Source organism: Equus asinus, chromosome 6, assembly GCF_041296235.1.
Source record: "Equus asinus isolate D_3611 breed Donkey chromosome 6, EquAss-T2T_v2, whole genome shotgun sequence".
Classification (NCBI taxonomy): domain Eukaryota; kingdom Metazoa; phylum Chordata; class Mammalia; order Perissodactyla; family Equidae; genus Equus; species Equus asinus.
The window spans coordinates 9,614,563-9,640,343 of NC_091795.1; the positions used below are offsets into that span (position 1 = coordinate 9,614,563).

General features: G+C 48.9%; 1 protein-coding gene across 4 annotated transcripts in view; it reads left to right on the forward strand.

The window, feature by feature from the left end:
• TGFBRAP1 (transforming growth factor beta receptor associated protein 1) overlaps positions 1–16,188 on the forward strand; it is a 67,851-nt gene extending 51,663 nt beyond the window's left edge. For all 4 annotated transcript variants that reach the window (XM_044773071.2, XM_044773072.2, XM_044773073.2 and 1 more), the window contains 7 exons: positions 2,478–2,819; positions 4,576–4,633; positions 6,454–6,597; positions 7,052–7,198; positions 7,755–7,914; positions 11,036–11,469; positions 13,442–16,188. In XM_044773071.2, the coding sequence (XP_044629006.1) occupies positions 2,478–2,819; positions 4,576–4,633; positions 6,454–6,597; positions 7,052–7,198; positions 7,755–7,914; positions 11,036–11,469; positions 13,442–13,618 (1,462 nt within the window). In that variant the 3' untranslated portion in view covers positions 13,619–16,188. The remainder of the gene's footprint in view (positions 1–2,477; positions 2,820–4,575; positions 4,634–6,453; positions 6,598–7,051; positions 7,199–7,754; positions 7,915–11,035; positions 11,470–13,441) is intronic.
• Positions 16,189–25,781: the final 9,593 nt, after the last annotated feature.

Genomic DNA, 25,781 nt, shown 5'->3' on the forward strand with positions numbered 1-25,781 from the left:
AATAATGATGCCCTATATGACTTTTACTTATGTAAGTTGTGTGTGCTGTTCTCCTCTGTTCCTGGAAAGATCGTTAGCTTTGGGGTTCAAATAGATTTTTTGCCCCTTGGACCTAGACTGTTCTCTGTCCTATCTTGTTTTGTCCCTCCGATGTGGAAGACCTCTGCAGCTGGGTCCTGGGGGCCTCCCATTACATCTTTTTCTGATGGGTTAATTTGAAACACTGGATGAGTGGCCGTGGTTGCATTCCTAGAAAAGTTCACCAGTTTTGTAGGAAAATAAATATGGGGCCTGTCAGTCATGAATACAAGCTTCCTATACTTCATACTTCAGCCTCCTAATAGCTTAACTTGAAATTGACTGCAGCCCAGCTTTTGTCACAAGTGTGGCTGAGAAGGTTGATATTTGAGGAAGATACTCCTGGACGAGGTTGATTCCACTTCCCTTTCCTGTGCCCACAGCAAACGTTGCTAATGACTCAGGATGTTTTTTCTCATTGCTCTGGGACTTGTCGTCAGGTTCCTTCTCAGTTCAGTGCTAATCATGGTTGGCTCCTAACATAGAGCCTGTTTGTGAGTCATGTTGTGGGGACGTATGCGCTGTGTCTGTTCCTCTGGATGTTATGCAGCCTGTCCTTGCATCCAGTCCCGGTCAGCACTTCCTGCACTTTGCAAACTTGGCCTAAGCACCAGAGCCCATGTGTGCGGGTGAGACAGTGCCCTGCTGTTGCAGTTGCCCACGCTGGCTTGGAAGATGGGTGTGAGCCTGTCGTGCAGCGTAGGTGCCGCTCTGCGTGTGAGTGGAGGGCTGTGGGAGCATCGCAGAGCCTGGACTTATCTCAGGACTTGTCCTGGGCCATAAATGATGAGCCAAAGTTTCCCAAGTTGAGAATCGTACTTTAGGCCGGGATTTTTCAACTGTGGCACTGTTGACATGTTGGGCTGGGTAATTCTTTGTTGTGGGGGCTTTCTCGTGTGTAGTAGGATGGGCAGGAGCAGCCCTGGCTTCTACCCACTAGTGCCAGTAGCTCCCTCCAGTCCTGACAGAATATCTCCAGACATTGCCAGCTGTCCCCCAAGGAGAAAAACTGCTTGCCATTGAGAACCACTGCTTCAGGCAAAGAAAACAGCAAAGGCAAAGCGGCGTGAAATGTGTAAACTGGCAAAATAATGAGGCAGAGTCAAGTGTTGGAGCGTGAGAGGGATGGTTGGAGCTGAAGTTGTAAGGTGGTTTGGGATCAGTTTAGGAAGGGTCTTTTTTTTTGCTGAGCAAGATCAGCCCTGAGCTAACGTCTGTTGCCAATCCTGCTCTTTTTGCTTGAGGAAGGTGAGCCCTGAGCTAACATTTGTGCCAGTCTTCGTGTTTTGTCTGCAGGTCACCACCACAGCATGGCTGACGAGTGGTGTAGGTCCACGCATGGGATCCAAACCTGTGAACCTGGGCTGCCAAAGTGGAGCATGCCAAACTTAACCTATTGGCCAGGGGGCTGGCCCCAGGAAGGGTCTTGAATGCCATGCTAAGAGGCTTGAAGTCTCTCTTGTGGGTAGTACAGAACCTCTGAAGGTCAGGAGAGGGCGAGGATGGAAAGAGCAGAGTAGAAGGCAGGAGAGCAGAGGCAGGAAGCCAGGAGGATGGAGGAGAGACGATCAGAGCTTGAAGGTAGGCAGATGCGTGGATGTCACAGCAAGTGCGGATCCTGGATCCGCCCTCCAAGATTCCCACTCGGTGTGTCTGGGGCAGGGCCGCTGCTTCTCTTCCTTAAGAGGTTTCCTGGAGGTGGGTCTAGTGCTGGGCCAGGGTTGAGGTCCACGGCTCAGTGATGCCGGCTTTAACTGTTAGCATTGTAGACAGGACGAGCAGGCTGCAGGGAGGAGATGGGACGTCACTCCGTCTGGCTTCCTGGGCCTTACAAGGTCTGGATGCTACACTAGCCATTTAGCGGCATCCTGCTGTTTTGCTCTGAAATGCTAACGAGAGCCACCACAGAAGTGGCCACGTGAATGCTTCTGTCCTCTGTCATAAGATTATTGATGAGGAAATTGTGAGTTACGTTCTTGTAAAGTCCCTCCTTTCAAAGAATCTGTTTACACTTTAGAGATTTCAGAAGGACTGTCCTCTGCCCGCGGTCAGACAGTGTTGCTGTTTCCTGTGTGTCCTGTCTTTGCCCTGGTCTCCAGGGAGTCCACACTGACTTGGTGTTCAGCTCGCCTCAGGGGTTTTGATCTCCTACTTCCACGCTGGCTGTGTGCGTGTCTTTCGTGGTCCCCTCTGTTCTTTTCTGGGTGCAGGTGGTGGCACACAGTTCAGCAGGGCTTAGCTGTGCTTGCAAATTAGGGCGGTTGCTCTGCCGTGTTTACCCGCATATCCAGCTCCCCATTAACGTGTGCAGACGTGCACACCCCTCCAGTGTTGTTTTGTGTGCCTATGTGTACTCTTTCTCTCTTTTTGCTTCATTTAGTTTGACACTGTAATTGCAGAAGCGGCCAGCTTGACGTCCGGGAGCTGATCTCTCTCTACCCCTTCCTGTTGCCCACCTCCTCTTCATTCACACGGTCTCACCCTCCTCTCCACGAGTATGCAGACCTCAACCAGCTGACCCAAGGGGACCAGGAGAAGATGGCCAAGTGCAAGCGCTTCCTCATGAGCTACTTGAACGAGGTCCGCAGCACAGAGGTAGCAAACGGCTACAAGGAAGACATCGACACAGCCTTGCTCAAGCTGTATGCGGAGGCTGACCATGACAGTCTGCTGGACCTCCTGGTCACCGAGAACTTCTGTCTTCTGACCGACAGCGCTGCCTGGCTAGAGAAGCACAAAAAGTGAGTGGTCTCTTTCAGGATGCAACCAGGGGCTTCATGCCTGGCCCTTCCCCATCCAGTGGGGAGACTGTTGTGAAGCTGAGGTAGCCAGTGTGATATGTGAGTTCCCAAGAGATTCATCAGATGACTACCTTGAAATCATGGTGACAGCCCAGCACCCCTCAGGTTCTATCGCTCGTCATGGTCTGCAGACCGACTGAAGGGGTCTTGGAGGGCATTCACTCTCATACCACTTCTTCCACGATAGAGTACACTTTGAAGCTGGGCATAGGCCTTGTTAGTAAATGAAGTGATTCGTAGGCTTCCTCCCTATTCCATCTAGGATTCACCTGTGGGAGATGCCACATGTGTGTTGGTAAATTAATCGTGCACTTTAGTCATTGATGACTAAATTGAATGCATAGATAGACGACTGGATAAATAGATCAAGTGGGAGGCTTCTTGACCTTGTTGATAAAAGGTTATGGCTTAACACTCGGCCTTCGTTGTGTGCATGAGTTGGTAGGCGGCCGCCCGCTGCCTTGTGCCATGTGCACAAGGGCAGTTCGTCTGTAGTGAATGGCTAGATAAGAGCCAGCAGCTTCTTCCTCCTGGGCAGGTTGTCAAGTAGTCTGACCCTTCTAGCCTCAGGGGGTTTTTTTCTTTAAAAATGAGGGGTGTCGGGTGATCCCTAAACTCCACTAAGGAGTAGGACTCTTTGTCTATGATTGTTATGTATTTGAAATGGCAAAGGTGCAGCTGAACTCCCACGGAGACCGGTGGCAGCTCCAATGCTGGATCTCATTCAGATGCCTCGATGGTACAGGCTTGTCATTGGTCTCCAGGAGGGTATTGGTGCTCTCAGCAGTTTCCCTCAGTTTCTCAAACACACAGTAGAATGGAGATATTCTGTAGAATATTCTAAAGGAACCAGCAAACACGCTGATGCCTCATGGTCGTGACTTTGGATGGGAGAGTCCGGAGAGTCAGTGTAGCTTTCTAAAAGGTTAAGGAGAGGAGAGGGGTTCCAGCAAATAGTTCACTATGTTGAGAGTTTGCTCTTTGAGGGGAGAAATCTGACCTCCTAGGTTGGCTTGCCCCGCACCTGCCGGGGAGGAGGAGGAGGACCAGGAGCAGGACCCACCTGCGGAACCTGGGGCGGTGCCGGTGTTAACTGCTAACCCTTCCGCTCACACCGAGGAAGTGGAGGGCGGGGGAACGCATCGACTTGCTCGAGGTCGCACAGTCCATAAGGAATGAAGCCGGTACTGAAACTCAGGTCTTGAACTCTGGGTGCCCTCCCCAGGGCCCTCCGTTCTCTGTGATGCCTGGATACTGTTGGCCTTCATTGCTGTTCACACTCAAACTCCTTATGCTCTCTTTGCATAATAACTCAGCGTACCTTCCAAATATTCACTTAGTGCCTCGTGATGGGTTAATAATGGTTAACTGAAGAGATGTGAAACTACATTAATATTTGAAGCAAATTATAAAACAGTTCCACATCTGATTTTCCATAGTATAAGCATAATTATATTTTTCAGTTTATCTTCGACTTGAGTATGATCCTCTTTGGACGTCGATAGGGTGCACGTTTTTATACCATAAGTAAATGCACAGAATGAGGATCTTGTTGTCGCTTGAAATTTGTCGTTGAACGTTGAGTTGAACAGAATACAGAGCAGGAGCAGGGGACCAGGACCAGGGGCGTTGGTGTGGGTGCTGCCCACAGCAGACGGTGAGGGCGGGGTGCGCTCATCGTGTTGTTTTCTTCCAGGTATTTTGCACTGGGACTGCTCTATCATTCTAATAACCAGGATGCGGCTGCAGTTCAGGTTAGTTCCAGAGCATTTTAGCATTATTTGAAAATCAGTACATTTCACTAAGTGTCACTTAAAAATAAGTCCCAAATTGACAGAGACCATTTTTGCCTGATCTCTAACCTTTTTTACAGAACAAAAATAATACTGTTTCAGAAAGTGAATTCCTTGAGTTTTCTTTGTCTTTATATCTCTTTAAAGAACATTATCAAGATTGAGTTTTTGAAAATTAATAAAAATATGATTTTTTTACTGAGCCACAAGGCATGTGACATCACTGCCTTATCAGACACTTAAGCCTGTGAATAACAGTTTGTTTATGATTTCCACTGTTAATGACAATAGCTATTGCCAGTGAGCTGGGTGAATTATGGTCCCTGTGTCATCTGGGACAGAGCTAAAGCTGACCCAGGCCAGTCACTTGCCTAGGGTCACACCACTGCTGAGTGGTAGAACTGGGATTGGAACGAGTCTCCAGGTGGCCCGGGCGAGGGCGCCACGCCTGAGCTGAAAAGGGCATGGATTTCTAGTTTTGTCTCTTAGCCTGCGTCTTACTTCTCATACCTGATCTTGAGCAAATGTCCTCGCACTCTTGGGAGACCTCTCCCCTTCCCTCATTTGCCATCCACTGGTCTTGCTCTGTATTGCAGTTTCCTCACATTCCTTTTTTGTTTTGTTTTGTGAGCGGCCAGGAGTATCAGTGGTACTCACGAAGCTGAAGTCATCTTTGTGACTTTGGCAAAGCCACACATGTATTTGGTTGCTTTGAGAAACTGTCATGGTAACGTGATTGCAGAATAGGTTAAACATAGTGGGTTCCCATTATCATGCACCAATGGCTAAGAGTTGATTTGGGTATCAAAGATAAAATTTTTATTTTTTAAAACATTGTTCAGAGAATTGCAGCTTGATATAAGTGTAATAATAACATTGGCAGGGCTATAGAGAGATTTGCAAAATTGAAATAATATAAAAAAACATATATGGCAGAATTCTACTATTAAAAAGTGACACATTTCAATATGTGTGTGAGTAGGTTATTTGGCTTAGGGAATTCGATGTTGAAGAAACTCTCACCATAAAAAACTGTGCACATGCTGATGTCAGAATTATGGTTTACGCAGCGCACCTTGTTTCTTGGGCTTCTCACTGGTGCTCTGATTCAGAAGTGCAGCAGGTGGACAGGTAGGGGGGACATGACACAGGTGATGCTGCGTGGGCAGCCGCCATCTCTCCCACCCCATGTGATGCTGCCTCATTCTGGGGTTCTGAAAAAACCTTCGGTTTACACAGCAGGGATTTTTCTGGATCAAATAACAAAGGACTTTAAATCTGTCATCAAGTGTAAAAGACACAGCACTAGGGGACAGGATCAATAAAGTTTTTAGAAGCATGATATCTGACTCTCAGAGTCCAAGAAGGATTTCAAAATCCAGAATTCCTGTGATGGAGAAGGTAGAAACAGCCTTACTGATGGATGCAGGTAAATTTCTTCTGTGTTGAGATGTTGTCAGTGATCATTTTGTTTATTTCGTGAAGAAACATTTTTAATACGTCCGCCTCTTCTCATGCATTATATTTACTGTTTGTATTACTGTGACATCATTTAAAAGGAAAGAAAAAGAACCTGGTGCTTTATTTTCTGGATTTCTTGGACCATGTCTTCTACATTTATATATTGCTCTGAAGAAATTAAAAGTGACTTAAGCATTTAAATTTTGTCCTACTACTTTTAAGTATTAAAAGGCCAAGTAAGTAAACATGTGCTGTTTCTAAGCTAATTGTAAAAGGTATGTAACCTTCCATTTTTTAAAACATCTTTTGCTCCTTTGCAGTTGTGGGTGAACATCGTGAATGGGGAAATTCACGACTCCACACGCTCGGACCTGTACGAGTACGTCGTCGACTTCCTCACCCACAGCCTGGACCGGGAGCTGGTGTGGCAGTACGCGGGCTGGGCCTTGCAGAAAAGTGAGGAGGTCCGTGCTTCGTGAACCCGTTCTTTGTGGGGGGGCCGGTAAAAACAGACCAAAAACTTGATTTTAGCTGGGAAAACAAGCTATGCTTCAACCTCCCCCTCCACTCCCTTTGTTGTGTGTCTGATGCATCCCCTTGAGCCATCTGAATCCCAGCTCGTGCGGAAGTTCTGCCTTCCAGTGCTTCTGTGTCGCACCGTCCAGCATCCTGGAGATGCTGGGGACTTTGAAAAGCATAGTCACTAAATTGAGCCAAACTCTCAAGATACCGAACTATTTGCTGGAACCCTTTCTCTTTTAGAAAGTTACACTGACCCTCTGGACCCTCCCATGCCAAGTACTACCATGAGGCATCAGTGTCTTTTCAAGTTTCTAAACAAAATAATTGTCCCACAGTGTAGTCGAGACACTGAGGGGAAACTGCCGAGAGAGCCAATACCCGCTACTCTCCTTTCAGGTTGGAGTTCAAGTTTTCACCAAGAGACCTTTGAACGAACAGCAGAAGAGTAGTTTTAACCCAGACGATGTTATCACTTGCCTTAAGAAATACCCTAAAGCTCTCGTTAAGTACCTGGAGCACCTGGTTGTGGACAGGAGCCTGCAGGTGAGCGCGTCAGAATTCAGACCAGGGCTCTGGCTGCAGTGTCACAGCAGTGGCTTCAGAGGTCGGATTCGACCCTCAGTCTGTTGGCAGATCCCTGTGTCACGTTATATGTTCCCGGGGTGCTCGGGCTGGACTTGCTGATGGTCTGAGGGGAACTGGAGGTTTGTGAAAGAGACCAGAGGAACAAGTAGCTTTTTTTGGTCTCATGTCCACTCAGCTTATCCTTTTTCGTCTCTGTTCCTTCCTTGTTATTCCTCAAGGACCTGAGAGCAGCTATACCTTTTTGGAGAATACCTGAATCCGGTGGCCCTTACTTCTCAAAATGAGAAGTAACCCTTTTATATTTTTCCCACTGATTTTAGATTCACCTTCTCTGTTTTTTGGTTTCAGAGGGGTTTTGACCCGCAAGTGTGTTGTGGTCATTGTCCCTGGGACTCTGCCCCAGCTCCGCTCAGCACAGCCTGGTCTCGAGAGCACTGCTGACCGGAGTGGGGGGTGGTCTCCAGGCTTCCCGCTTGCCAACGCTGTCTGTCTGCTCGGATCCCCTTTCCTGCAGAAGGAAGAGTACCACACACGCTTAGCACTCCTCTACCTGGACGAGGTGCTGCGACAGGGACCCAGCACTGGTGGCAGGGGTGCGGAAGTGACCGAGACGCAGGCAAAGCTACGACAGCTGCTGCAGAAATCCGACTTGTACCGAGTCCACTTTCTGATGGGTGAGGAGGATCTCAGTGTCTCTCCCCTGATACCTTCACGCGGGCGGGACGGGGAAGGCTCTGCACAGCTCTTTGTTTTGAGTCCATAGGGTGATTCCTTGAGCCTCTTTTGGCACAAAGTTGCCTTCCTGGAGAATGGGGCAAAGCTTCTCGTGCCTGCACCCCCTAGAAATGGACATTGGCCCTTTAACTGATGACACAACAGCTGCCCTGGTGGGTTTGGAAGTCTGCGTGTCTGTTGAGCCTGCCTCCGTTTGCCTTTCCTTATTCGGCTTTGAAGCATTTGAATCAGAGATCCTTCTGATGCCTCCAGCATTTGACCAGGGCTTTGCCAGCAGGCGCAGCCCACAGCAGCCCCCTTGGACTGCTCAAGCCTCAGAGCCAGGTGGAGACAGTGCTGTGTCTTGGAGGGGAGTCTAGTTTTCCTTTCCTCGGGGTGCAGAGACCACGGTCTCCATAGTGTGTGAAGTGCCACAAAGCAGCACAGTGCTCGTGCCTGCTGGGATTGACTTGTCTCTTGCTGTATTTGACATCATAGAATTTCCAGATTTGATCTTAGTGGGATTAGCAACAAATTTCTCTTTAATAGCGTTTAACACCATTTTTGACCATTAACTACAGTCGATTCTCATTATTCTCAGTAGTTGTGTTCCAGAAAGTTGCCACAAACACTGAATTAGTGACTCCTGAGCCGCTGCTCCCAGGGGAAGTACAGGTTTAGGTTCCCGCGAGCCTCTGGTGATGACATTGCGTCAGCCGATCAATACATGACCTCGTTTTATGAGTGCTTCTGTTTAAGGACACTTCATTTGATATGTATTGTTGGTTCATTACTATTGAACTCTCAGCCAACACACTGTCACCCAGGCCTCGGTGAAGCTCGTCTGACACGTGCCTTTTCTGTAAGGCACATCCCGGCCTCCTTGTGCTTAGGAACACTGGCAGCGCATCAGCACTGCACTTGGAGCCGTCTTAAAGGGTGAAATCACCAATGAAAAGTACAAAAATGCAAACCATGTGGCACGCGGTATACCGTGAAGCGGACGTCTCCTTACAGGAGAGCTGCAACAAGAAGGCAGCGCTGCCGTGTTTGACCTCAGCTGGGAACATGCATGTCAGGCAGCTCAGATTTTTCGGCACTCTGTGCATGTCCACATATGACCACAGAAGCACCATGAGTGTTGATGTTGGGGTTACAGATAAATTTTGGTGAGTAGGCAAATTCACAAATACAGAATCTGAATAATGAGGATCGACTGTGTATGGCAGGCATAGGTCCAAACTTATCATGCATTAGGGTATCTAATATCCACAACACCCTATGAAGTAAGCCCTATTTTTTAATTATTTTTACAGGAGAGTAAATTGAAGCTTAGAGAAGTTCCCCAGCTTGCCCCAGGTCACACAGTTCATGAGCAGTAGACCCAGAACTCCAGCTGGGGTTGATATGTCACGGGAGCAGCAGAAACTAGTTCCAGCTTGCACTGGCCCCGGGCCTGACGTTTGGCTGTGCTGCTCATCAGCCACACTGTCGCTCGCAGCCACTGTCCCTTCTCATTGTCGGTACCTCTGCGGTACTGGTCATTAGGCATTTTTACTGTCACCCCTGACTTATTTTACACTTGATGCTTCACAGACCCCTTTATAAAAATCTTGTCCTGGTCGTGAGTTTGTTCATCGATGTTCTCGTTGAGCTACCTCATTAAAGCATGTGTAGCGTGTCGGACCCTGCACCAAGCTTAGAAAGCTGGATGTAGCTTGGTTTTTGCCCTCACTTTACCAGGAATGCAGATAAGGCTGGTAGAAGCTCTGTGCAGGGCCGAGGGAGCAATGAGCCCTGCCTTGGGGTGGAGGGGCAGGGCGTGCCTCCCAAAGAAGGACCTGTTTGAACAGTCCTAAAGGAGGAGTCTGGGCTCACAGGGAAGGCTCGGGAGCTCGCAGGAAAGAGGGTGTCCCCCAAGGCACTGTGGACAGGTGTGGGAATTTCAGATGTACTCTGTCCCCTTGTCAGTCATGTGACTCCAGGGTGTATCTGGGCTCGTTGCAATAACGCTTGCTGCCCAGCCTACCCACTCTGGGCGGCCTTGAGAATCGCACGTAAATGAGATGACAGGTGTGAAAAGTGTAGATCACTATAGAGACCTTTTCTTAACCGTCTTTGCCCCTCTCCTCATGCCTTCAACGTGGTAGCCACTTAGTGATTGTTGCTGACAGTTCTTGGTGAGGGTGATGGTGGTGTGTGTTGCAGCCTGTGTGTTTAGTGCTGTGTGTGGTAGAAGCAGCCCTTTGCTGCAGGCCTAGTGTTATGAGCCATGTGCAGAGGGCCTGAGTGTGGCCAACTTTAAATGCAGAAGGCCCACAATTTGAGAATTAACCTGGGCCCCTGAAATAGGAGTCGTCCTCAGAATATCCCGTCACAGTGGGAAGAAATCTTACGTCCTCTTCCTGTTTTACAGAGGGATGGAAAGCAAAGGGACTTTGCCAGTGAGACTCGGCCCGTGAAGTGCGGGGCCTTGGTCAGAAGTGAGGCTTCCTTCAGTGCCATCATTTTACTTATAACCTGGAAACTTAAGTTGCAGAAGAAACAAAAGGAAATGATATAGATAGGGATTTTTAACACTGTGAACCCATGTTCCTTCCCATGAAATAGATTTTAAATTGAAATAAGGGGGTTCACCACACTTTTGAGGGGGCTGGTAATGTCTGGATGCAAGTGAATATAGTGCCTTTCTGCTTTAGTCAAAAAGATGGCGTACTGGAAAAATAGGAATAATAGTAGATTAACTGGAGCCCTGGCACTCTGGTACTCACTGTTTCCCTGGGGCCTCCTGAGATCATGGGTCATTTGTTTTATTCATTCTGTAAACATTATTGGAAGTCTGTATTCTGAGATCTGGCTGTCCCTATAAATAGAGTCTGGCTTCGGCGTTACTACACCCAGATTCGAAACGAGGAAGTGCAAGAGCGCCCTCTCCCTCGTCTTGGTGGCCAACCAGCAGTGCCTAGGCGGCCAGTTTGCTTTGCCCTTTCTTAAGCTAAAAGCACCACGCTTCTGCCTTGGATCGCCACATCAAGTGGCTCAGGCCCTGCCTGTTTCTACCTTGTGGATTCTGCCCAACAGATAGAATCCAGGGCGCCGGCCTTCCCATGGAGAGCGCCATCCTGCACGGGAAGCTGGAGGAGCACGAGGAAGCCCTGCGCATCCTGGTGCACGAGCTGAGGGACTTCTCGGCAGCCGAGGACTACTGCCTGTGGCGCTCCGAGGGCAGGGCCCCACCCTACCGGCAGCGGCTCTTCCACACGCTGCTGGCCATTTACCTCGGCCCCGGGCCCTCCGCACCCGAGCTGACCGTGGCCGCCGTGGACCTCCTGAACCACCACGCCACGGAATTTGACGCGGCCCAGGTTCTGCAGCTGCTGCCGGGCACCTGGTCAGTGCAGCTCCTCTGCCCGTTCCTGACGGGGGCCATGAGGGACAGTGTCCACACCAGGAGGACAGCACAGGTGGCTGTCGGCCTGGCCAAGTCTGAAAACTTAATCTACAAATACGATAAGGTGAGAGCCTGGCCCTTCTAGGCGAGCTAGCTTCCTGACCAATCAACATTCTATTTAAGGTAGATTTTGCCTATGGAAAAGTGTTCTTTGTCATGTGTCTTCTCTGCAACTTCAGCACATCAAATGTATGATTCTACTCATATAGAAACAGAGGTACGTGTGAGCAGAGGCAGACACTGGGCCAGCAGTGTAGCACTGTTGTCGTTTTCCTCCCCTTCTAGACCCTGACGTTCAAGAGAGCACGTGGGCAAGTCTAGCACTTCCTTATTGAGTACCTGTTGTGTGCCAGGCACGGTTCTACACTTTACACTATGGTATCATTTTATCAACACAACAGTTTTATGCAGTATCTGCTATTATCTCCTTTTCACAGAAGAGGACGCTGAGGCACAGAGAAGTCACACAGTAAATGGGGAGCCCAGATGTGAATTGCAGGCCAATTCAGAACTCCACGTTCTTGGTCCCTACATTTAGTCAGCTTGGGCTGCTATAACGAGTCCTGTAGGCTGGGGGGCTTAAGCAACAGACTTTGATTTCTCACAGTTCTAGAGGCTGGCAGTTCAAGAGCAAGGTGCTGGTAGATTCGGTGCCTGGTGCGTGGTGAGGACTTGTCCTGGCTTATAGACAGCCCCTTTCTCCCTGCGTCCTCACCCGGCAGAGAGCGCAAGCTCTGGTCCCTCCTCCTCTTAGAATGGCCCTAATCCCATCGTGGGAGCCCCGCCCTCGTTTCCTCCTCTAACCTTAATCACCTCGCAAGGCCCCCCCCTAATGCCGTCACAGTGGGAATTAGGGCTCCAGCATGTGAATTTGAGGGGGACGCAAATGTCCAGTCTGTACCAGTCCCCAGGCTTCTCCTCCTCTGGAGAATTCTGTCTTGTGAGGCCCATATTCCATGCAGCTGGTGGCGATCTTTCCAGAGCAGGAATCCAGTGTGTTCCTCCACTCAGAAGCCTTCACTGACTCCTCAGTGGGGGAGTCAAGGCCTGGAAGAGTCAGTCTCCGCTCCTCTGGCCCATCCCTGTCCATCTCTCGCTGCGTGTCTAGACGCGTGGGGCCTCATACATACGGCCCTTGCGCCTGGCCCACCCTCTGCCTGAGACATTCGCACCTTTCCCTTTTGTGCCTGGTGAATGCCCGCTCGAAACCCAGCCTAAGTATTTTTCCCTTTGTGAAACCACGGTACCCCTTTAAGCAGACTAACCGTCTCCTTTGCTGTTCACATACTGTGCACGTGCATTCGTAATTGTCTCCCTTTACTGTTACACCTCGGTTCTTTGAGGGCAGGGACTTCATTTATTTACCTTAGTACTCCTAGAGCCAAGCCTGGCATCTTGAAGGCAGTTAATAAGCGTTGAATGACTGATTAATAAGTACAGAACGAATCGACTGAGTTGCTATTCCATCTTGCCAAAAGGCTGACCTGCCTGGGTCGACCCAAGTGAATTGTGCAGAAAGGCTTTTTAACTTGCAGAACTCAAGTCCGGCGAATGAGACAGGGAGCAATGGAGTCACAGCTCAGTTTGTCACTTACCTTTAAAGAAATGAAATCATGTTTCCTAGGACCTGGCAGGAATGTGCCCGTAATCAACCAAATGGCTTTGACTAAATCCCTATCATGCCTTACTGTTTTTTGTTTGTAAATGAGAGAACCAGGAATTAGATGATTTATATGCTCTTATTCAGCTCTCACATTACATGACTTTATGTTTGAGAGAGGATCTTGGTTAGAAACGCCTTGGCCACACAAGCAGCAGCTGCTTTTGTAAAATAAGAAAGCAGTTTTGCAGTTTTTATTTTTACTTCTCCAGATACTAAGGATGTTTTTCATTTCACTTCTAATATTCTGTTTCGAGAAGTTGATGTTAAGGCAGTCCTCATCAGTAATAGCAATCGATGGAGTAATGTGTGTCAACTCTGAAAAACTGGTCTAACTTTATGAGAGAGAATCCACAGTCTTTATTTCTTTTTGCAGATGAAGTTGAAAGGAAGCTCAGTTCGGCTCTCGGACAAAAAGCTTTGCCAGATGTGCCAAAATCCCTTTTGTGAGCCCGTGTTTGTTAGGTATCCAAATGGAGGTCTCGTCCACACGCACTGTGCTGCCAGCAGACAAACGAACCCCAGTTCCCCCAGCCCTGGCGCCCGGACTTGAAGAAGCCCAGCCGAGGGCGCGAGGGGGACCCTGAGTTCTTTACCAAGGCTGCTGGGTGCAGAGAGCAGGAAGCCGCTGCCCTTGGGTCAGCCAAGACGAAGGGATGAGCCCTGGGTGCTGGGGAGCCTCAGTCATGTGAACCAGGGCCTCTTGGCTGCTGACCACTCTGCAATGAATGTAAATGGAAAACCCCGGAAACAGACACCTGCCAGAGTACACCCGTCCAGGTTCTTAGTAATCCAAAACAGACGTCTGCTGTGTGAGGAAATGAGCCTTCCCCGTGCAATGCAGACAGACGGCCCCCAGCCCCGCCCCCCGAGCCTGAGACCTGCATTTGCACTGGAACCGTTTGCTTCACGGTGGCAAAGGTGAAGCCCTGTCTCGGCTGAGTGAGTGGCCAGGACACAGAGCCCTGTGGCAGGCGGGCTTCACCCGCACCTTCCCGTCCCGTGTAAGTGCCCTCTCCGTCCACGAGGCACAGCCGCTGGGGTCCTGTCTGTTTCTCCAGATGACCTCGGGGGCTCTGCCTTGCCCTTGGAAATGGCTGACCTGAGGGAAGTATTTGTGTTCCTTCCTTCTTCCCATCTGCTCTCAACCCCTGAAAGATTCTGCCTTCTTTACCCAACCTCTCCCTTCTGGGTAAGTTTGTGTGCTTCTGGCTGCCCAGCAAGTGAAGACCTGTAAGACGCTGGTAAAGCCCCATGAGAGAAGCTGCTTGCCGGTCTTGAAGACAACAGCAGACAGGAGACCATGGCGGGGGAGGGCCCAGTGTGTGTTCCTTTTTTGGCGCATCGTCTGCTGATTTGAAACTCCACAATCAACACGTTTGACTAAAAGTTTTTATTTGAAGTTATATCATCTTTGTAGTTTTTCTCTTGTTTAGACAGTCATCTGTCGTATTGGTTAGGGACATTTTTTCTTGTTGAAATGTACCTCCTGTTGAATACTTGGGAAATTAGAAGGGAAACGTTATGAGCACAAGCCGAGCGCGTTCCCGGGGAGGCCGGTTTCGACCTCACACTCTTAGCAGGGCGGGCAGTGGTGACAGCTGCCTTGCATGTGACAGAGACGTCGTCTTTCCTGGCGGGTGCTCCTGCACACCCTTGTGAGGAAGTCCAGCCAGGCCGCCTCACCTCCCAGCACTTTACACGCCTGCTCTGAGGTTTCCTGAACACGCAGGAGGAATGCCTCTTGCTCACCACGGACTGGGAATTCACTGTCTCTCTCTGTCTGACGTCTCTAGGAAGCCCAAGCTGTTGTTACTTCACTGCCCTCTTGAATTTCTTCGTTGTGATTATGGATTCTATTAGGAACTAACAGTAAAGACACTGTACCCCCTGCCGTAACGCTCAAAAAACAAGCATTAGCGTGTGTGTGCCAGGAGAGGGCCTTGGAGCATCAGCCAAGCTTGGGCCCGAGGGAGGAGGGGCTCATTCTCCATTCTTTAAAAAATGTTTGCCTGAACTAATAATGGTCAGTATTCGTTTTCCTTTTGTGATTCTAAGTGGCCCAAGAAAGCAAAGGCATCCATGCATTCTTTCCTAACTATATCTCAATTATCTACAGAATAAATGATGAAGAAGTTATCCTTGTAACTCAACCATATGCCGGGTAAATTGGTGTGAATTCAAAGCCCGGTCGTGAGCTTTACCCTGTGGATGACTGTGTTATGGGATGGTCGTACAGCTGTGTACATTATCATCACAACCTATGAGTTTGCGGTTATTCCGCAAAGAGCAAGTTACTCGGTCATGCAATGTTGCACTTTTATAAGCACTGTTTCTCTGTGCACAAAATGGGTAAAATCTTGAAAAAGACTTGTGATTACTCATTGTTAACTTGAGGACACTGGTCTCTTTTTTCCTCTGAACGTTGATCAATATTTTGAAGTGTTTGTTATCCTTTAGAATAACGAGAATTCAAGTTGAACCGTTTTCCACCTCTACCGAATCCCCTAACACAGGCAGAGTTCTGCGACACTGCAGAATTGCCTCCTGTGTTAAAACCATACCTTTCTCTAACTCCCACAAACCCGTTTTCTTAAATCATATTTTTAAAAGAAATACATGGTTCTTTCTGAAGGCCTGCTGTTTTGTGACTGTGCCGTTGAATAGAGCAATTCGAAGCATCACTCAGCCCTCTTCTCCCTCGTTAGGTTCTGCGTAACCATTCTAGTTAAAACAGCATGAACTGGACTCAGCTGGCATTAATATTCTGTGGGCAATACTATTTTAGTTTTATGAACTGTTTACCTGCTGTTGCCTATCAAGTCTTACTGTGGGAGTGTCGTGGAGGCTATGGGGCCCTGGGCCTGAGCTCAGAGCTGGAGAGCCTGCGCCCATGAGCTTGGGAATGTGGGCGTCCTTCGGAGCGCAGTGGGCTCAGGCGCCATGGGCGCACCGTCAGATCCACACCTGTCACACGGCGAGGATGCCCTTGCATCTTTCTTTCTCTCCCATGGAAACCTTTGTCCTTGCAACTTTATCCTTCACCCTGGTTGGGTCCCAAATACCCAAGATGTACAAATGTAAACTTGTTGATTTTATTAAAATTCTTTTAATTCTTTGTTCCTTCTGTAATTTTTTTTTCTTAAATAAAACTATCTTGGTGAGATGATGGTTCCCACTTGCATGGTACCTAGTCTGAAGAGTTCTGGAACTTAGGCATCCGGACCTGGTGGCCCCTACCAGCATCTGCAGAGGACTTACATTGGCGCCCCTTGAATTCTTTGTTGTTCTGTGCCGACGTTTCAATGATCCACTCCTGAGTTTGTCTCCTGCCTGTTCTGAAGGTGCTCTCCCTGCGTGCTGCCTTCAGAGGAATCGTGCCCTGAGGAGTTTAACAGAGAACATTCCTGGGTGCTTCTGAGTGCTTCACCTTTTAGCCGAGAGCTCCTAAATAAGCCTCTGCCCTTGGGTTTCTAACCCTGAGTGTGTTCAAGGAATGTAATTTTTTTAAACTTCACCTTTTAAATTTTGACCCATCCCTTAGAGCCTTGTTCATAGCAGTCTTTGAGCACTCCCATTGAATGAACTTCGCGGCACTTTCCCGGGTTCCTTCTCTCCCTCCAGGTGTGGGGTGGCCCTGAGGAGAGTGGGGTAACACAGCCCCTGACTCTTCTCACCCTGAGCTGCATGCCGTCCTAGGCTGGTAAATTCCGAATATGTGGAGGTGAGGTGTCATGAGTCATCCGTATTTGAGGCTGAAGAAACTGAGGTGCGTGTCGTTGGGGTGATTTTCCCGGCCTTTGAGACCCTCAAACCAGAGCCACAGTCCCCGCCCGCCCATTTCCCGCCTGGCACTTCAGCCACAAAGGAGAAAACCAGAGACCAACCCAGGGCTGGCTGTATTCGAACAGAAAATCAGGGAGCGTCAGCCTGACTCTCCTTTTCTCGTTTCTGTGTCAGTGGTAGCCCGTGGTGCATAGCAGACCAGAGATGAAAGGGGCTACGAACCCGGCTAGAAAGGAGGAGTGGTGGACTCACTGCCTGTGAGAAGAACACAAGGCCAAGGGGCTGAGAGAGAAAGAGTGTAAATTGGTGTCCTAACCGTGTCTGTGGTGGAGGCAGAGACTGGCGCCTGCCTCAGTTAAATGGGCTGTGACTCGTGTGAGGAGTAATTAGATATTAACTGACACCCCATTTGCTCTTAGTGGATCTGTCAACCTTAGCGTCTGAAATGGAAATGTACGAGAATCCAGACCATATGGACCAGGGGCCCCTTCACCTTCGCAAAAAAGCCAAATGGCTGGAGCACCATCTAAAAGCTTGTTAATACCTTGTTCAGAGATAAGCACAGAGTTAATGAAGCCTGCTTTTCTTGAGCGTGCAGCCGGGGAGGGGAAACAAATAGCTATAATTCAGTCTGCAGTCCAGAGTTGTAAATTAGTTGAACAAGACAGGTGGCAAGAAGGGGTTAGACAGCAACACATAGGACTCAACAGGCCGAGGGTGACTTGAGAAGTAAAATGTTACCACTAGGTGTGGGAAGAGCTGGGTCTCATTGCGCACAGTCAGCTGTGATCCTGCAAGTCTCGTTCCCTGGACCTTGGTGATGTTGTCCATAGGCTGGAGGCGGAGCTGGGTGGTGTCTGAGGACCCTCCGTTCCAAGCAGGCGAAATCAGGGCAAAGTAGTGGAGATGGTCCAGCCTTTGAAAGGCAATGCTGTCCTGTAGGATCTAAGTTCTCTCAGGGGAGCACCCAGCATAGGGACTGCTGCAGCATCCAGGTGGATGTCTGAGCACTCCCGCAGTCTGAGCGCAGTGTTGCAACGAGTAGAAAAGTGCCTCTTTGTAGCCTGAACACGCTGGTCCGGGAGTTGGACTATGTGCCCTTTCCAGCAGCTGGCTTCCAGACGCCCCTTTCCTCCAGGGTCTCCCAATCTTGACTGAGAATCTCTTCGCCCTTCCTCATGTGCTCTGGCTTCCGCAGTCCTTCACCACAAGGGTTCTCTTCTCTAGAGAATGTTTTCCATTTGTCTCACTTGAAATACCAGTTTTCCGTTTCTGATTCCACTGGTGTTCAGCCAAGTCGGGGAGGCAGATTCCCCACCTAATGTCAAGGGGAGTGTGAGCTTCATGACCGGGCAGCTGCGCCCTGCTGCCCGTCGGCCTGGCTCATCCCAGCCTCTGCCCCGTCTTGTCGCCGCACGGTTAGGATTCCCCTGGAGCAGCTGGCGGGCTCTAGAACTGGGGTTCTCAGGCTGCCGGCACTCCCCGGCTCCCTCCTCTGCAGTCAGCACCTTAGAGTAAAACTGCCAGACCTACTTCTAAATAGTCGTTTAATGCAATGCTGATTTACAGGCACCTGTTGACTTAAGCTCGTAAATAGAGGTAACCGAAATGTTAAACTTTTGCTTTCTTGAGAATTAAGGAGAGCATCTCCCCAGTTGTTGTTTATACTTCCAAAGACATTTTATTTCTTTGAGTTAATTTATTCACTTTATATTGGTAAACATGGTCGGAAACTCAATTTTCTGTCGAGAAAGATAGTTTACCATATTCTAATATAGCTGTATTTAATATATTTTCCATGTATGTTAGTCTTCTTGCCATTCTCATGGATTTTTTTTATTGTGGTAAAATACAGATAAAATGTACCGTTTTAATCATTTTTCAGTGTAGAGTTTGGTGGCATTAAGAACATTCAGTGTGGTGCAACCATCGCCACCATCCATGTCCGGAACCTTGTCATCTTCCCAAAAGCTGAAACTCTGTCCACATTAAACACAAATTACCCATTCCCCTCCCCCAGCGCCTGGCGACCACCATTCTACTTTCTGTCACTATGAATGTGACTGCTCTGGGTAACTATGGTGGAGTCATACAGCATTTGTCCTTATGTGACTGGCTTATTTCACTTAGCATAACGTCCTCAGGGTTCATCCGTGCTGTAGCATGTGTCAGAATTTCCTTCCTTTTTAAGGCTGAATAATATTCCATTTCGTGGCTTTAAAATAGTATATTTAGTTACCCAAAGTGTGTGTACTAGAAAATTTGCTTATACATATTTTATATAACGTTAGCATTGCTATTTCATATATCACCCTGTAAACTGCAACCCTATCGCCGCCGTCTAGAAGTCAACTGTTTATGGTCCTAATCTCTTCATTGGGTTAAAACAGACCAACAAACAACACTCACAAATGGTCTAATGCAGGCCCTTGACAATGGGTTCAAAATCAGCACAAAGAAAGACACGAAGATTTCCCCATCATGAGCAGCAGAAAGCTGATTCAGAAACAAGGGCCAGCCTCACTTATAACAGAAAAGTGACCAGAGCCAGCGCAGCTGCCGTGAAGGCCGGACGTGGATGCTGTGATGAAGCATCTCGGGCTGTGTGCTTCCTTGGCGGGCCTCCTGACGAAGGTGTGCATGTTCTCTGTCATTTTTCCAACCTCTCTGCACAACCCTCTGCAGGGTCTCCGGAAGGGAAGGAGGTGTGCCTGCGCCCAGAGCCTGGCCACGCCCATGCTTAGGCAGCCGCTCGAGCTGTTGGGGCTCCAGTTCCTGCCTGTGAGTCGGTCACTAAGTGGCATTCCGGGAGTGCTGACAACCTGATGAAGCTGAACGCAGGGTGGGAAGCAAGCATTCTTGCTTTCCTGGGACAGCAAGAAAGTCACTCAGCGAGCCGTGTCGACAGCTCGTGTGTGTGTCTGGATCTGGGATGGGGAGGGCCAGTGGTCGCCACTTCCTCCAACCATGCAAGTCCGGGAAGCAGTGCCGCAGCCCCTTAGAACTGGCCTGCTTTCCTTCCTCCCTCTTCGCTGCTGTGAGGAGGCTCAGGGCTGGGTGTTTCTCACGTGTTTCTGCTCCGTCACTGCAGACCTGGGTGCTGGGGAGCCCACAGCAAAGGCTATCTAATTCCAGGTGGAAGGTGGGATGGCCTGGAAGTAACCCTTCATCATCTCTGCCCCAGAACTGTAATTTCAAGCAACTGAACACTGGAAACATGCAGGGGCTATGCCGGTTTCCGATTTGTGCTAAATCTGCACCTACTGGTGTAATTTTCAGATATCTTGTACTTATACAAATACTGGAAAATGAGCTGCTTCCTAGCAGCCGACAGAGAAGGTCAGCCATTCCCAACCCGCAGTGTCTGTGCCAGGATGCACAGCCGGTGGACCAGGAGGACGGAAGGCTCTCTCTACGTGGCAACTGTGTGGGGCTCTCCTCGGTGGGGAGTGGCCATGTTCCCTCCCGGGGCAGTCACAGCCTCAGTGACATGCTCCAACTTTACTGTCACGTTCATGCAACTGCAGAAATAGAACTGACCTTGCCACAGAAGGATGCAGCTGACAGGCTACGGGACTCACATTACCGAGAGCTGCATTTAATACTAACAGGGTGGTTTCTCTTTTTCAATTCAAGCATTCATTTATTCATGTATTCATTCTTTCATTCCACAAGTATATGTTAGAAAACTGCTATGTGCCAGACACTGTGCTAAGTTCTGCGGATAAAATGGTGAAAAAGACACCCCTGGTCTTGGCCCTGCTGGAGCTCACCATGGAGATAATTATGACGCAGCTGGACAGATGCCAAGGGTAGGCAGTGCAGGTACAGCAGGAGCAGAGGAGGAGCCCTGAGTGGGAAGGAAAGTGCTCCAGGCAGAGGGAACAGCCAGGCCAAGCCTGGAGGCGAGAGGGATTATGGTCTCTTGGAGAAGGAGACAAAGAGGTTGGGTTTGATTGCAGCTGGGAAAGTAGGCAGGGCATGGTGGCAGATGAGGCTGATGCTGAGGCTTCATCCCACTTCTCAGCGGAAGATAATGCGAGCATCTGAGCTGCAGAAAGACCACGGTCCCACCGCCCAGGGGCAACCACTGTCAATATTTCCATCTAGTATTTTGCTCATTCATCTTAGTCTTTACATAGTTTTTGATGACGTAGGAAAGGACCCCCAACACGTACGCACAAAGGGCATAATACAAAATGTTTTAGCCAGTTTATTTGGGGAATACTTTATTTTAAAATATAGCCTATCAATAGAAAATTTGAGGCATATTAAGGCCAAGAGATCAGGAGACAACTGTCGTTGAAAAGACAGTTTTTGTCCTCACAGATCCCAGGAAGAGGAGACACACTGTGCTGCAGGAGCCACCTGGGGCAGCACCAGCTCAGTCAGGAGGCGGAAGGAGGGGTGTGCTGTGGATGAGAGCCTTGATTGTGGTGTCCGTGGAGGAATGGCTGAGCCGGGCCAGCAGGCTGAGGACTGGCTAGCTGGGGTGATTTCAGAGGGCTCTTGGACATAGGGGCTGTCCCTGGTTGTCCAGTAGCAGGCCCAGGATTGGTTGGTCTGTATTTGAGAGGTGTGCTGGCAGGCATGCGTTTCACTCTCTGTGGAGTTAGCTATCCCTGGGAGGGGCAGTTCCTCCGGGGTGAGCATGGCCCCTGATGTCAAAGTGTCAGGATACAGAAAATAAAAGGTGTCCATACATCCTTTAGATCCGGCTACCGGGGCAGCCACAGTGTGTTCTACTCTGCTTCTCAGGACAGAGACTTGAACATAAAAGCTGCAATGTACTTCCAACAGCAGGGTAGGAAGTTTGCCTCAGAGGAGCATAGGATGAGAAATGGGACGCAGGATGGTCTGGAAACCCTTCCTAGGCCAGCCCACCAGCCAGCCAGAGTTCTTCTGTGTTCAAAGGCTTTCTTGAGTCTAGGTGATTCAAGTTGGCCTGTAAATGCCATAACTAACCCTTTCAGTCCAAACTGGTTTCTGAGGAGGTGTAAAATACCTTTAATAATTTTTTTCTCTTACACTTTTCTGTATATAATTAGTGAATATATATTAATTACAAAACTAGAGACTCTTGAATAATGCCTCCTCTGTCAACAGCTTATGTTTTGTCTCCCTGGCACCTTCATGCCCCAGTTCATAGGTCAACAGTGGCCCAAAGGAGCCTGGGCCCAGCCTGTGGGCAGAGGGCCCATCGGTGGCTAATGGGAAGAGCTTCATGACCTAGCCAAACAGTTTCCCAAGATTTTGGTAATTCTCAAGCACAGCTGGTGAGAGAATAAATTGCCACAAACTTTGTGCAAAAAAAAAAAAATTATTATCGCACGAAAAGCCACTAATTGCACTTTTAGAAGTTTATTTTAGAAGGACAGTCAGTGGCTAGGCAGAGAAATTTATGTCAAAGATGTTCATTACAACATTTTTTTAAATAGTGAAAAGTAGGAAAAACCCTGAAAAACGGAGTAAACAACTTAGGTGGTGGCGCACCCACACAATGGAAGACTTCCACCCATCAGAAATCACTTCAAAACACACAGAAACCCCCAAAAGTGAAGCTACAAAGTTGCGATGTGGTATAGTATCAACTGAATTTTGCAAAAGAAAATATACCTTGTTTTAATGTATAATAAAAAAGACTTTTAAAAATCTTTAATTTTCTTTATGCGTCTGGGTAAAAAAAAATCCAATAAACATATTAATTGTTCTGTTTTTATTTCTACAAGCAGCAAATTACCTCTATAATAAAAAAAATCAGTAATGCCAATTTTAAAACTTTTCTTAGGACGAGGGGGCATTTATTCATAAGGATGGAAAATATACCATTCTTTTACAGGATGTAAATCTAACCTTTAATATGTTAGTGTCAGCTCATATCTAGTTAAGCGCTTACCCGTATCTGCTTATTGGATGTTTTGAGAAGGAGAAGGAAAGATCTGAGAAAACCGGACAAGAGGCCAGAGAATGAAGAGGGGTCTGCAGGCGGAAGGAGCTCACGTGAGGGTGGAGCAGGGACCTAGACTCTGTGACAAGACGCTTGTGGGACGTGTCCCCGTGGAGAATGGGGAAGCAGCCAGGGGCGCTCACCTGGGCCCCGCTGGAGAGAAACCCACAGGGGTCCCCACCCCCCTGTGCAGGTTGTGTGTGGGTGCATTCCGCAGCCCCAGGGCTCGTAAGAGGGGGAAGCACTTCCTGAGCAGCCTGGACTGACTGCTTCCCTGGAGGCCCACAGATCCCGGAGAGAATGGGACGCTGTGGGGAGGAAGAGCCCCCTGTGCCCCATAATGTTTGTCCCTAGCCTCTGCCTGTGCTTTGAAAGCAAATTAAGCTTTCTGTTTCTCCACATGCATTTTTTTTTTTTGAGGAAGATTAGCTCTGAGCTAACATCTGCTGCCAATCCTCCTCTTTTTGCTAAGGAAGACTGGCCCTGAGCTCACATCCGTGCCCATCTCCCTCTACTTTATATATGGGATGCCTACCACAGCATGGCTTGCCAAGCGGTGCCATGTCCGCACCCCGGATCCGAACTGGCAAACCCTGAGCTGCTGAAGCAGAGCATACGAACTTAACCGCTGTGCCACCTGGCTGGCCCCTCCACATGCATTTTTAAATTACTCAGTCATGTTTGTCTTTTAGTGACCTTTTCTTTATGGTTTAATAAAGCATTTGGAGTCTCCATGACACCACAGCAAAATCCTGTAATGAGGGAATATGGCAGCAGCATTTCAATGAGGGAGGAAAGGAGAAATATAGTCCCCACAAGGACAGTTAATAAGGAGCAGCAAATCTGTCTTTTGAAAAATGCTTCTGAATATGAGCCGGGCTGCTTTTTCCTTGACTGGAAAGGTTGGCACAGGGACAGCCAATGCCAGAGGCGGCAGGAGAGAGCACGAGGAGATGGAGCGTACAGACCCAGTGCAGGAATTTTTTCCTATTGCCCAGGCCTTGGGGGTCTTTAGGCGTTGACCTGACCACCTCAGACGGCTGAACTCGCATATCAGTGCCCTCGAATTCGTGATTGCAGAAGGTAAGGTGTTGGTTGCATCCAGGTGTTTCTCATACAGGTAAGTTCTTTCCGTTCCTATCAGACTAACTAGGAAAATCTGTCTGAGCTGCCGCCCCTCCTGGTTCCCGCTGGGAGCGGGACAATCTTGGGTACCTGTCTTGTTCCCATGTCACCTTGTTTCCCACTCATCCAGGGTGACAGGTGAAAGAGCAGACGGTGAACTTGAACTGTCTGCCACAGTAACCTCAGACGCCTACCAAAATAATGTGCACTCACACACACGTGTGCACACGCACACCATGGCTTTGGGTTCAAACATCTTTTCATTTTTACAGAATCCAGATGCTAACCTCCCGGCTAAGGTCCCCAAACCCTCCTCCTCTTGACTAGTTAGATGGCTGCGGCCTGGCCTGCGCCCCGCCTCCACACGCGGTGGTCCACCTGGCCTTCGGCATCCACGCTCCACCTCTCAGCAGGCAGAGCCTTGAAATTATCCTCTTGCTTTTAATGTAATCAAATCTTAGGCAGAGTTGTTCTCAATTACTGTTGATTATTGTTTTAAATAGCACTTTTTTTCCTTATCTTAAAGGGCAAAATTCATTCCTTTGTGGCTGCAAATTTTCAAACGGTTTACTTTCATGTCTCCCTTCTTTTGTGTCTAAAAGATTAAATATGTGGTGACTTTATCTCCTTAGGACAGGCACAGATGCGTGCGCTTTCTGCACGTGGATGTGAAGAAAGAGAGAAGCAAACATGTTGGGATGATGTGATAAGACGTGTGTCTATTTTACAATGAGCGAAGGCTCCTTTATTGGAAATTTGTACTTAGGACCTCAGAATTTGCAAAATCACTCGATGTTCTGGCAGAGACCGCGGGGAGTCCACCAAATCCTCGTCCTCTCCTTCCACGTCAGGAAGGCTGTAGCTGGGCACGTGGCCTTCTGACTAGGGAGAGTTTCCAATGGAACCAAGTGGTACAGTTCAGGCCATTGCGAATTTTGCTCTTTAAGGTCAAATCCATGCTCCTGGCTTCCGTGGGTGTTGTGTTCTTGTCAACTGAAATCTGAGGGCCACATGAGGATGAGGAAAGGGACTGAATGGCCAGTTTCTGAAACACGTTTCTATCCTTGCACAGCAAGGATAAACCCGGGCCATAAAGCACGTTGACAGGACAACTGTAATCATTATTGCCACTGTATATTCAGCCTTTACCATGGACCCGGCATTGGGCTAGATCCTTTATATACCTTATTTCACTTATTCTTCGAGGGGGCCCTCTGCCTGGGAGCAATTCCACCACATAGGAGATGAGGAAGCTCGGGCTCAGAAATGCTCCACGACTTCCTGGAGTCGCTCAGAAAGCAAGGGACCCTGGGGTTTGGACTGCCCATTCTAGACCACTTGCCCTCTCTGCGCCACTGCCCGTGCATTTCCAAGGGAGCGGAAACCTGGGCGCCGGGCGTTCCTGAGACGTCAGGGGCTCTGGAGGCAGGGCTGCTGACTGCTTGAGCAAGGCAACGAGAGCAAGGTCAGAAATATCTAACAGAGTGGGGTTTGCAGTCCAAAAGGAGCATGTGCTGTCAATCATGTTGGGGAAAAGACACCAGGGCTCAGAATAGCAAAGTAGGAATTGATGTAGATTTTTGTTGCTCATCCTGGTTGTCAGAACGGTTGGTTCCTCGAGAACCCTTGCTTTTGTTTACCCCAATGGCAGGGATCAAGATTCGAGACGAAAAGGCAGTGGATTTTCAGGGGTGGTCTGAATTAGGAAGACACTTCTGAGCCTCGCTCGTGTCTCATTTTCTGAGGCTAGGCTCTCCCAAGGAGCCAGGTGCTGGCCTCTGGGACAGTTGTTCCCACAGTCACCTCCCACGGCCCCAGAGAAACCATTCAGGTGCCCAGAGTGTGGGGGAACCCCGAG